The sequence below is a fragment of the Lipotes vexillifer genome, unplaced genomic scaffold (genome assembly GCF_000442215.2).
Source record: "Lipotes vexillifer unplaced genomic scaffold, Lipotes_vexillifer_v1.1 scaffold1728, whole genome shotgun sequence".
Classification (NCBI taxonomy): Eukaryota; Metazoa; Chordata; class Mammalia; order Artiodactyla; family Lipotidae; genus Lipotes; species Lipotes vexillifer.
The window spans coordinates 1,066,458-1,079,878 of record NW_006784330.1 but is presented as its reverse complement, the minus strand read 5'-3'; the positions used below and the strand labels follow the sequence as shown (position 1 = coordinate 1,079,878).

General features: G+C 39.1%; 1 protein-coding gene and 1 pseudogene across 2 annotated transcripts in view; both read right to left on the bottom strand.

The window, feature by feature from the left end:
- The window catches only part of MID2 (midline 2), a 92,166-nt gene that overhangs the window by 4,002 nt on the left and 74,743 nt on the right, over positions 1-13,421 (bottom strand). Inside the window, exons 5-6 of one of the 2 annotated variants that reach the window (XM_007456706.1) lie at positions 7,024-7,151; positions 5,778-5,921 (exon numbers count right to left, since the gene is read on the bottom strand). In XM_007456706.1, coding sequence (XP_007456768.1) covers positions 5,778-5,921; positions 7,024-7,151 — 272 coding nt within the window. Of the gene's footprint in view, positions 1-5,687; positions 5,922-7,023; positions 7,152-13,421 lie in introns of both variants that reach the window. The other variant, XM_007456705.1, reaches the window with a different exon arrangement.
- Positions 10,278-11,052, bottom strand: LOC103084879 (cytochrome c-like; annotated as a pseudogene).

The window sequence follows — 13,421 nt, the reverse complement described above, 5'->3', positions numbered from 1 at the left end:
TAGTTAAAGGGATCAGAGATGTAGGTTTCTGCTTTTGAAACTACTGAGACCATAAACATTGACTTAAACAGAGAAAATGTACATAATTAAAAACATGTATTTGGCTAACTTTTAGTAAAAGAGGGATCAACATTCTAGCCTGTGAATTTAGACTTATCTCTTCTGTTATCTGCTTTTCAGTCAGGTTACCAATTTTTAACCATAATTCTACCAGAGGATAGAAAAGAAAGGGTAGGGAAAATGAGTGGTGAATTTAGTCATTTCTATGCAGCTCTAGCAAAGGATTTAGTGAGGTTAAAAACTGGAAATAATAATCAGTGATTTGAAAGAGATATATGATCAGAAGGGTTTTATAATTAATTTGGGGACCAGTAGAAGAAGTCTAAATTAAAACTAGAAAAAAGAAGCATAATGAGGTGCAAACAGATATGCTATAGAAAGAAGAATAATTGGTGGCGATGTTCAGTGATTCGCATGAAAAGACACAAGGATAGGGCCAGGAAAAATGTTTGAGGGCTTGTCTGCCTATGTATCAATGCACAGTATGAATCATAAACTGCACATTATATTTTACTACTAAGAGGGAAATATATGATCTTCCAGATATACTGCTAACAATACAAAACCAAAACGAACTTCACAATGAAGTACTATGCAGCTATAAAAAAGGTAGAAGATCTCTATGAACTGATAATGGAGTGATTTCCAAGATATACTGTTAATTTAAAAAAGAAAATTGCAAAAGAGTTTATGTAGTATGCTACCTTTTTTTTTTGCGAGAAAGAAAGGCAAATAAGAAAACATACATATATTTGCTTAGATTTACGAAACAATAATAACAACAAGAAGGAAAAACCAGAAAATAATGAAGCTGGTTGCCTACAGGGGATGGAGGTGGGGGAAGAAAATGAAAAGGATACAGGAGAGAATGACACTTCTCTGAGTACACCTTTTTTGTATAGTTTTCCCTTTTGGAAACATTGTTGTTTTACAAGTTCAAAAATCTTAAATGCTGTCAATATGAATGGGAAGAGTGGGGTCTAAAACTGAAGGCAAAACCGAAACAAATGAAGCCACCTGCATTTCAAATGTAAACAATCACAGCAAAGGGCAAGAGGAGAACTTTAAACAAATCCTCACCATTGTTTGTGTTTGCAGTGGGATGGGCAACGCCATTCTGAAACTATTTCAGATATGTTATTGAGCAAATGAGTATCCGTGTCGATGTTGCTGGGAGCCAGGCTTCTCATTGTGGAAGTAGGAACATACAAATATGAAATGGGGGAAGGTAAGAAAGAACCTGTGGGGATGGACTGGAATTGGAGATATTGGTATAAACTCATGATTTCTAAAATATGTATTTGTATGTGTATGTGCATACATATTGCACATATGTTAAGTATGTGTGTACGTATATTATGTGTGAATATGTATATGTACATGGGTGTATGTGTGTACTTCTAGTACCCAGGTTTTGGTCTGTAATAACATTCTCCTACTAAAAGGGACCAGGGTTCCTTGGAAAAATGGCTGACTTCAGGGCTGGGGCAGGATATGGTCAAAATGAGTGTACAACCTTTTGTTATGCTGAAAAGTAAGGAAGCATTGGAGAAAATGATGGAAGACTATAAGGACCCAGGAGTCAGCTTAAAAGGCTGCCACTGGCTAAATCTGGGCAATCTGAGCACCAAAATAAATAAGGGCAGTAAAGAATTATAAACCATTGAAAAAAGAGAATTCGTAGGTCCATACTGAGAAGTAAAAAAAAATAAATAAACAAATGAAGGATGAGTCTTTTCTTACAGTAGAATGCAGAGTGGCAACTTGTAAATGTGGAAGGGGATGCTCAGTTGGAAAATCATTATTTTGCCATCATCAGAGTAAAGATTGGATCAGGTGAGAATTATTGATGGATGCTACAACAGGGATGGGGTGGGATGGGTTTGATGAGGAAGCAGGATATTTTCATGGTCTTAAAGTATCATGCCACAGATTGCTTATTAGTTGCAAAAGGAAAAATGGTAGCTATGCAAAGAAGAAATCAGGCAACACCTTTGATCAAGTGATCAAAATTAGCATCACCAATGAAGGGCAAGTACACATCATGTGTCTCCAGTTGTGATGTCCTAAGGAGAACACGTCTCTTATGTAGCCTTCCAGCTATAAGTGTGTAATCTGAATATAATCGTGAGGAAACATCAGACAAACTCAAAATAAGGAACAGCATAATAAACAAATTAAAAGGGAACTTTAAAAAATATCAATGTCATTAAAGACAAAGAAAGGCTGAGAAAATGTTCCAGATTAAAGGATGCTAGAAATATGACAATTAAGTCCAATGCCTGATCCTAGACTATATAGGACAACATTGGGTCCTTAATATGTCATAAAGTATATTATTGGGTCAACCGTCAAGATTGGAATATGAATGGTGGATTAGTTAAAAGTACTGCATCAACATCATACCTCTTAAAGTTGATAACCATACTGTGGATACATAAGAGAATTTCTTTATTCTTAGGAAACACACACTGAAGGATTTAGGGGTGAAAGGCCATGATGTACGCCAATTACTCTCAAATGGTTCAGAAAAAATGGACAGAAACAGAGAATGTTAGCAAATGATAAAGGAAATGGGATAAAACATTAACAATAGGTGAATCTGCGTAAAGAGTATATGGGCATTCTTTGTGCTGGTCTTGCAAGTTTTCTGTAATTTTGAAATCATTTCTAAATTTTAAAAAGGTAAATATATGATCCTCTGGGTATCACAGAGACTTAATGAGATGGGATTTATCATTGAATTATGGTAATGGAAGTATAAACCGTGTTCAAAATGGAAAGACCACAATACGGAAATTCATGAACCTGAGTGTAAATGTGTGTGGAGAGCATTTGCATGAGAATGAAAATGAGGGGAAACAGAAGTTACATCTTTGTGGCAGTATGTTACAGACTGCCTGGCCAGGGAGAGGTTATAGCCAGTGCTTTCATAATGCAAAACGCAAAGCTGAAACAGAGGAAAGATATACAGTAATGGGGAAGACCGTTATCCAAACATCTGTTGGAATTCTCATTCAGCTAACAGCATCATCTGAAACATTATTGGCTTGTGACAATTTCAAATCTTATATAAAGTGGGGAGAAAGTTTAAAATAAAGGGGGAAAGTTGAAAAAATAAGGAGAAGTACTTCTCCAGACAAAATTCTAACCAGCAAGGAAGAAATTTCTGGTTAAAGAAAATGTGGAGTTTGACTATTTTAAGATTCTTCATGTAAGTGGTATCATGTAGTATTTGTCCTTCTGTGTCTGGTTTATTTCACTTAGCATAATGCCCTCCAGGTTCATCCACGTTATTGCATGTGGCAGGATTTCCTTCTTTTTAAAGGCTTAATAATATTCCATTTTATGTATATACCACATTTTCTTTATCCATTCATCTGTTGATGGACAACTTTTTGTATGTCAATTATACCTCAATAAAGTGGTTTTAAAAAAGAGAAAATATAGGAAAACCTCAAGGGAAAGTAGCTCTCACAACCAGGGTTCAGTCAACAGTGGCAGGCCAGACCAGCATGTAGGACTGGAATCTTCATGAATATTTTTTCCTAGTAAAATAGTTTCAACTTATCTGCCCATTGCCATCCAAAATTTTGCTTCAGGGTTCTGCCTTTGTTCCTGTCCTATTCTACTTTTCTATCAATGGTCGAAGGAGGAAGACATAGAAGGCACGCTGGAAGGGAAAGTAAATATATTGAAAGGCAGAAACTACATACAAAGGAATTTTGGTAGGCTGGAATAAGGAGTCAGAACTAACCAGATAAAATGTCATAGGAATAAATTCAAGATGTTGTATTTCAGTTTAGAAATTCAATTGTATAGGAATAGGATTTGGAACGCCTGGGGATTTCAGCTGACTATATGCTCAGTCAACACAACAGTCAACATGGCTGCTGGAAAAAAGGTACAGGACAAGGGGGCATCAGCTAACACACAAGAGCAATAATACAGCTATCCTCAGTGGACTAGAAATAATTGGTAGCTGGTTTAATTCAAGGAGCATTAACCTTGAAGTCTGACAGGCTTGGGTTCAAACAATGACTCCATCAGTTTGTAGCTCTGTGACCTTGGACAACTCATTTAACTTGAGCCTCAGTTTCTACGTCTATAAAATAGAATTACTATCACCTATTTCATAAGGCTAAGGAAGAAGTTATGAGGACCAAATGACATAACATATATGGGAGTGTTTGCAAATGGAAAAGCATAATACGTATCCAAATTGTTATTATTCACTAGGAGGAAGTCTTAGGCCTTTTATAAGGGAGCACTAACAATTATTTATAGCTGCACAACAAATGAATGGGCTATTTTGCTAGAATTCAGCTGCCCATCACTGGAAATGTTTGAGCAGAGACAGGACAATCACCTACGGGGTTTCTGGTAGAAGGCAAGAAGATTTGACAAGATGACGTCTGAGGTCCCTTCCAATTCTAAGATGCTATGGTCCTATCACTATTAAGAATTATCCTCTAAGCTTTTCTTTACAAAGGACTGTGTACCCTTGAAAACAGAGGTGACAGCCTTTTGATCTTTGTCACTTCTTAGACTTATTCTCAACTCCCAGGAGACCACTGCTCTCCCCATATCAGGAAAGAGAAGCACAGTTACTGGCTTTAAGACTTTCCCGAGCAGGAGAGACAACTGCAAACAAGTATGTTGGGGAGGCCTTAGCGTTTTGCGACTTCACAACCTGAAGAAACACCCAGGAAAGCAGCTACCAGGGCCAAGTGGCTTAGGATGGAGCTGCACGAGGCAAGTGTTTTTTAGAGTTTGAGCCCAAATGTCCTCTCACCTCCCCATCCCACCATGTGGCCCTAAATTGTCACAAGACGGGAAAAGGAAGCCTATCGGGACGGTTTCGTTGGAAAAACTCCTCTCATGCGGGTCTGTGAAGTCAGACACAGAAGCACAAACACAAAGTAAAAAGAAAATACTAATTTGCAGCTATGCAGATGCAACCTTAGGGTGCAAATCAGTTCCAATCTTGAGTCCACTTTTAATTCTGCTTTCATTTCCATTTTCCCCAGCACATTGAGGGGAACTTGCAGCTCTAGTTAAGATCCTACTGCCTTGTCTTGCTCCAATTCATCAGAAGGTGAAACCGTAACATGTAGGCTAAATGACTGCTTTGCGAACGTCTTTCATTTGATGGCCCACTGATGGGCCATTTTATATTTGGTGTAATTCTTGAAGGAAAGGGAGAAGGGGTAGAGGGAAGAGTGACAGAGGCGGGAGGCTTGTCACTTCACTTATTCACTGATACAAATAGGTGTGGTAAAGGAAGTGGTAGTCTTTGAATGTAATGTATTTTACCATGATAATGAAGTGGAAGAATAGTCAAGGAGAGAGATGTTCACACACATAGAATAGCAATGATGGTGGCTTAACTACTCAGGAATGAATTCTGAGCTGTGTTCTGATTTGGGAGAGTGGAGTGACATGGATTAACTGAGGAAAAGCTAAGGATTACATAAACAAATGGGAGTGGCCCCAGTGACTGCCCAGCAAGGAAATACACAACTTGCTTGTCACCCATCAGTAAGGTCTTTGCAATGCCCTGGGGGAGCTTGCACTGTCTACGAAACACTATACTAAACAACCTAACATGTCTTACAAACACTTGCCTCGTGGCGCCCCGGCCAATCTTGAGCAGCTTACTGCTTCCTTACATTTCCTTATCTCTGGCCACAGGCCCCAACTACACCATGACTTACTGATGAAGTTAGCCTGGCCAGTGAATATGGTGTACTGAAGCTCATAGGAGCTGATGCTGAACTCATCATCCGAGATCCAGTGGACAGTAATGGTGTCATGGGAAGCAGTACAGAGTTCCTCTCGGATAGATGGTGGGTTTGGGGCTGTAAGAAAAGGTGGAAAAGAAGGTAAGGAAAGCATACTCTCTGTTCTGGAATTTTACAATCGTTATTCTTGCTGCCCAACCCAACATCTCATGGAAAGGAGGTTTTCTTAATAAGAAGCTATAGATTGCATGTACCATACAACCTGAATCCAAGTGCTGAGACCTCAAGTTCCCACAAACCACTTTTGCTTCAATGGTAAAGGTATTTTTGGCAAAGATCTAAGCCTAAGTTATTGAGATGATTGATTGCCCATCGTCTACTCTGCCTGCACTAACACATATGTAGATACTAGAGCAAAGTGGTCACATGTTTCGTTATTACATGACCTTTGACCTATTTCTTTTATTTCAAAGTAAGTTGTATTATATATTTTTGGCAGTATTAATAGGGGTTAATTGTGCAAATTAATATGAGTTCCCTCATCTGTAAAATGGGGATGATAATTACCTCACAGATTCGTTGTAAGGATCATGATATAAAATTAATATATAGTGTCTGGTATAAAGTAGATGTTCAATAAATGACAACTATTTTAACATAGTAACAAAGATAACTACAAACACAAAGTTATTGTGTGTGTATATTTTTCTCATGGAATGATCATTCAACAATCCTGAAGGTAGTCAGTATTTTTAACAGACTGGTTGTCTCCCTCATCTTCTAAAATTCTCTGCAACTCAGATATTTTTCTTCCAAATCTGCTAATCCCTAAATTTCCTTAAAATCATTTGGGTGGTACCTATACCCACGTGAGACATTCTCTAATATTCTTTAATTACCACCCGAGTTCTACCCCTTATAACAAGTGACATTATATTACTGACAGGCTCATAAGGAGAAAACCATCAGCAACTTCTTGTTTTTTACCTTTAAGTAAGGATGGTATGTATACCCATTCTGTCCCCGGAGACACTGACAACTCATTTCTCTTTTCTGTTACATGAACTAAAATATATTCTATGTAAAAAGATACATGTATCATTTTAAAGATTATAAAAGCATTTTCATGATCAATATTGCCCTTTACAGATTATTTTAAAGTCAAAGCACACCAAAAGAAAAAGACTAAAATGGAAAGGAAAGCACAGTATTTTCACACCTGTTAAATAATCTAGCCCCTCCAGCAGTTTCTTTTCTCTGGAAAAATCTAAAGCAAAGTTTTCAAAGGCATCATTAAAATTGATGTCTGGAATCAGAACTTGAGAAGATGCAGTTGCCATAGCGACCCTGGAAGAGAGAAAAGTACATCAATATACATCAAAATAGGTTTGCAACCTTTATCCAATGTTTGATTTCTGGTTAAACAAGGTGAAAATAAATGACTGCTAGAGCTTGATTCATTTAGTGAAAAATATCATATCTGCGCTTTTCCAATGGAAACCATTTAAATTTTAATCATCAGGAACCAATTAAGTGTTATACCATATTTATTCACATATGTTCACCCCTCAAACACACTCCCCCATCCTGTCTTAATTAGGAGAAGTAAATACAGGATTCTTTCCCCTCTGCATCATTTTCCATCTGGCAGGCAGCATCAAAACTCGACCTCTGAAGGCTTGGTAAGAGCAGTTTGAGAGAATTTTTTCTCCCCCTCTATTTTTTTAATGCTAATCAACAAGCCAGCATGCTGGGGCTTGGTTAAAACCTTCCCCTAAATCCTGTACTTTGTTTGACCTTTGATAACATTTACATTTAATTTTATTGTTCTCTAATTGTATAATGCTATGCTAGTTTTATCTCCCCAACTAATTCTAAGAGTCTCAAGAGCAGGATCCATATTTTGTACCTCTTATAATCTTCCATGGTCCCTAACACAGTGTTGGACACATAACGAATGAATAATTGTTGAATGAATAACTGAGTGACTAACAACAACACAAATGCTAACCTTATTGAGCATTTAGTACATGTAAGACACCATGCATGCACTCTACATACATTAAGTTACTCCTTACTATCGCCCTGTGTAGCAAAGATTATTTCCATTTTGTAAATGAGACATAGAAAGGTTAAGGAACTTGCTCAAGGTCACACAAGGATCAGGAAAAAAATATAACTGAACCCATGTTCATTGGATTCTAAACTTTATACCCTTAACCATGTAGACAGTTCCTGTTTTAAAAAAAATAAGGTATATTTTTACATACTTCAGCAATTCTAAACCATTGTTCCACATCAGGTTTATCTCTGAGCTTTGATCAAAATATGCATGTTTAGGTCCTGTGCCAGACCTGAATCAGAGCCAATGAAGATGCTTGAGCATGCAAATAACAGGATGGAAAGAAACATTAACTTGGCAACAATATGCATGTTAGAGTGGAGAGAAGAGGCATTGAATGCAGGAAGAGCAGAGAGGAAACTTGTATGGTGAACTAGTTGTAAGGGGATGAGGAGTTAAACAAATACATATCCTTATGCATGGATACTCTGTTACACATCTACCTACAATAGCTTTTGGCTGTTTCTGGAAATTGAGATGTTTCAGGAATAAAATTCAGGTCAGGATAAACAAATGAAAGACTAATACAGTGAGAGCCACTGAAGCTTTTGAGGCAAAGGAGTAATGTGCTCAAATTTATGTTTCAAGGACAACACTCCAGGGCTTCCCTGGTAGTGCAGTGGTTAAGAATCCGCCTGCCAACGCAGGGGGCACAGGTTCGAGCCCTGATCCAGGAAGATCCCACACGCCTCAGAGCAACTAAGCCCGTGCGCTACAACTACTGAGCCAGTGTGCCACGACTACGGAAGCCCACGCACCTAGAGCCCATGCTCCACAACAAAAGAAGCCACCGCAATGAGAAGCCCGTGCACCACAACGAAGAGTAGCCCCCGCTCTCTGCAACTAGAGAAAGCCTGCGCGCAGCAACGAAGACCCAACGTTGGCAGCCAAAAAAATTAATTAATTAATTAAAAATATTTTTAAAAATAAATTAAAAAAATAAGAACAATACTCCAGCTGCAGTGGATGGACTGGAAGGGGTCAAAACTAGAGGCGGATCAGATTTTAAGGTGTCTGGGAATGAGCAGAAAGTAAAGTGGTGACAGGAGAAGTGCAGACAAATAAAACAGAAAGTTAATTCATAACACATGAAAATAGCCAACAAATATATTAAAAAGCCCAACTACAGGAAAAATCAAAGAACTGTAAATTAAAATGAGATAGCGTTTATGATTATAAAGACATCATAGGAGCTTTTTATGTCTATATTAAATAATGCCTACATGTTTTTATTAGGACTGAAAATGATTCAAATTTTGGAGGCCAAATTTAGCATTACATATCAAAATAGCTTAAAATGTAAATATTCTCTGACATCATAGTTCTACTTCATAAAATATTTTTGATCTGTGATTTTGGTTTTAATTCTTAAGCCTTATGATCACATAATGTACAAAATTTGTGCTGATGGTATATCTCCTCTATTTTAATCCTTCTAATGAGTTGGCAAAAGCACCATTACCAATCACACATATACAGCAGTTCTACAGTTGTATGTGTTTTTGGATAGCTGTTTAAAAGACAATCCTGAATTATAACTTGGTCTGACTTAGTGAAGAATTCCTCAGCAAAATTTGCTACTGTATCTTGTCTATGTATCTTGTCTATGCTGAATTTTAAAAACATCCGACCTTATAGCTTATCTATAAAAATGTGAGAAGTATTAAATACTCTTTACTTGGCATTACCTAAACCAGACTAAAATGCCTTTCATTAAGTAAAAGGCAACATTTTAGATACAGAGAATTTTGATTAAATTGGCATAGTTAAGACCAAAAAGAGAAAGTGGACATTGCCAGCTTATCGTTAGTCCTGGCCTTAACAGGCTAATGAACACACCCTGAAGCACAGGTGAGCCTTACTCTGTTCAATGAGAAAGTGAAGGGATCTTCTCAGTATTTAAATATATTAATACCACCAGTTATATAAATCTAAATATAAACACAGTCTCCTATAGGTTTTGAGATGGCATTCACCACCTCTGTGCAAAGTTGAACATTATTAATCAAGTCCAATCATATCTTTTTTTAAACAAATTTATTTATTTTTGTGTTGGGTCTTCATTGCTGTACAAGGGCTTTCTCTCTAGTTGTGGTGAGCGGGGGCTACTCTTAATTTCAGTGCGTGGGCTTCTCATTGTGGTGGCTTCCCTTGTTGCGGAGCATGGGCTCTAGGCATGTGGGCTTCAGTAGTTGTGGCTCATGGGCTCTACAGCGCAGGCTCAGTAGTTGTGGCGCACGGGCTTAGTTGCTCCGCGGCATGTGGGATCTTCCCGGACCAGGGATAGAACCCTTGTCCCCTGCATTGGTAGGTGGATTCTTAACCACTGTGCCACCAGGGAAGTCCCCCAATCATATCTATAGAAGGGGAAAATAGTGATGGCACTTGCTGAACTGGAATTACTATCAAAATTCATAAAGCTGATCATACTCATTTATCCACATGCCAATCTTATTTAAGTCATGACTGTCCAACAGAAATATCCTATCAGCCATTCATGATCTGAATTCTGGTGCATGAGATCAATTTAAATATGGTACACATAAAAAAGTCATGAGCTATTTCTGTTTTGTAGTAAATAAGGCAGTGGCCAAATATTACTCACTAGTAGCTTTTTATTATGTGTGTGGTACGCGGGCCTCTCACTGTTGGGGCCTCTCCCATTGCAGAGCACAGGCTCCGGATGCGCAGGCTCAGCGGCCATGGCTCACGGGCCCAGCTGCTCCACCGCACGTGGGATCTTCCCGGACCAGGGCACGAACCCGCGTCCCCTGCATCGGCAGGCAGACTCTCAACCACTGCACCACCTGGGAAGCCCGTAGCTTTTTTTTGAGATAAGCTATCAAGTCTGTCCTTTCTGCCTTTTTCATACCAGCAAATATCATTTTTGTTCCAGGGATGTCCTTCCTGGGATTCTCCAAATACTCCATTCAATATCTCCTCTCCCCAGGTGATGCCTTTTGTTCTTGTTGACTTCTGTGTAAGGGAATCCAGGGACCTGACCTGCTTTTCACCCAAGTAGACAATGGAAATTTGGCCCAGTCTTGTGCTTGGCTCTCCATTCCATGGTGTGGCACTGGGAACATTTCAGAACAAAATCTTCTTGCCCTTCTCAACATCAGCCATTTTAAAATATGTTTTTTCATCACACACTACACAGAGGTTCCCACTTGCAAACAAGATGTCCCATTCCCTAAGTACTTCATAAATTTTTTACTAAAGAAGTAACTAAGACATATGCAAAGATACAACTATAAGAGCACTCAACACACTGTATGTAACCTAGTTGTCTAACAATGGGGACTGAGCTAAGTAATGTGTCATACATCAAAAGGTGAAACACTATAAGGTCACTGAAAATCAGGTTATAAAAAAATATCCAATGCCAGGGGAAAGTTCGTGATATGTTACGTTTCAAACATAGGGTAAAATGCAGTATATACGACATGACCTTATGTTTGTGAGGTATATATGTGTATACACACACACACACACACACACACACACACACACACACACTCCCAAATGTTAACAGTGGCTGGAAGGTTAAGGATGAGATAAAGATGACATTGACATATATGTAAGTGTTTGTGTCTGTGTGTGTGTCTGTGTTTCTGTATTTAAGCAAAACACAACATTAGCTATCTCTCAAGGCTCTGATCTCTATTAGGGATAATATATAATAAGTGCCATTTGTAAGGGAGAAGGAATAACTCTCCCAGTTAAAATTTCATTTTAACTGAAGTCTTGGTTCTTAATACATTACAATGAGTAATTGTGGGTAAGAATTTCAGACCCTTTGAGAGACCAGTGAGAAAGATATTTAGGTTGCATAGATGATTCTCAAGCCATACCACATAGTTAGCCATCTATGCTTCCTACCACATAGGCTATACATGAGCCATGAAAAGAAGATTTAGATATAGAGAGTTGGGAATCATCGACAGCTAGATGGTAACCGAAGCCCTAGGTGCTACAAGTCTGCAACAGGGAGAATGTATACTGAGAAAAGAGAATAGCTTAAGACAGAATCACAAAGAACAACAGCATAAAGGAATAGGTCAAGGAATAGTTGCTCACAAAGGCAAATGAAACCAGACAGGCAGGAAGAAAACCAGGAGCCTTCTCAAGCTAAGGGCAGAGAAATTTCAAGTAACAATGGTCAGTAGGGACAAATGCTACTGAGAGACCAAGTAAGATGAAACAGTAAGATAAAACAAAGGAATGTCTATTACAATTTAGCAACAAGGTATTCATTTGGTGACCTTGGAAAGAATACTTTCAATAGTGTGGTAGTGGCACAAGACATTTCAGAGAGTTGAAGAGTGAGTGGACATGATTACATACAGTGGTTTAAATATATGTTTTATCTCTGCTCTCATGAAATCCCACTGAAATGACAAAGAAAAAAAATCATAAACCCACAAAGACAAAGAGAATGGAAAAAGAGATGCAAGTAAGATATTGTCAACAAATGTCTGGAAATTAGAAAGGGATGGATGAGTGGTAACCAACAACAGAGCAGAGAAAGCTGAATTGGGAAGCCAAAAACATGAAGCTGATTTATTGCCACAGACAGTTGAAAGTTTGCATGAGGAACAGCAAGACCACCAGATCCACTCAACCACAGACCACCCCTCTCTCATCTTGATGCCATACTAAAAGCAGTCTTAAAACCCTTTCCCTGCTTGGCTTCTAGAATAATTGCAGCCAGACTTGTACCCTTCATCCCCCTCCAGAAGCAGGAGATTGGTGAATTCCTTCCACGGGTAACTGACCCAAGAGAAAACACCTACAGACGGGTCCACTCAATAAAAATCTGGCATTCCGGACTTCCCTGGTGGTGCGGTGGTTGAGAATCTTCCAGCCAATGCAGGGGACATGGGTTCCATCTCTGGTCCAGGAAGATCCCACATGCCACAGAGCAACTAAGCCTGTGAGCCACAACTACTGAGCCTGCGTGCCACAGTTACTGAAGCCCGCGTGCCTAGAGCCCATGCTCTGCAACAAGAGAAGCCACCGCAATGAGAAACGTGGGCACCGCAACGAAGAGTAGCCCCCGCTCACCTCAACTAGAGAAAGCCCGCGCGCAGCAACGAAGACCCAATGCAGTCAAAAATAAAAATAAATAGGGCTTCCCTGGTGGTGCAGTGGTTGAGAGTCCGCCTGCTGATGCAGGGTACACGGGTTCGTTTCCCGGTCCAGGAAGAGCCCATATGCCGCGGAGCGGCTGGGCCTGTGAGCCATGGCCGCTGAGCCTGCATGTCCGGAGCCTGTGCTCCACAACGGGAGAGGCCACAACAGTGAGAGGCCCGCATACCGCAAAAAAATAAAAATAAAAATAAATAAAATAAATAATTTTTTTTTTAATCTAGCATTCCGCCTTATAATCCTATAGCAAAGTTCACCAAGCAACAAACTGTTCCCACCCCCTCAGATCTTCCAGTCACCTTTTAGTCTTAAATTCAAACAGGCAGTGAAAAGCTGCCCAAATA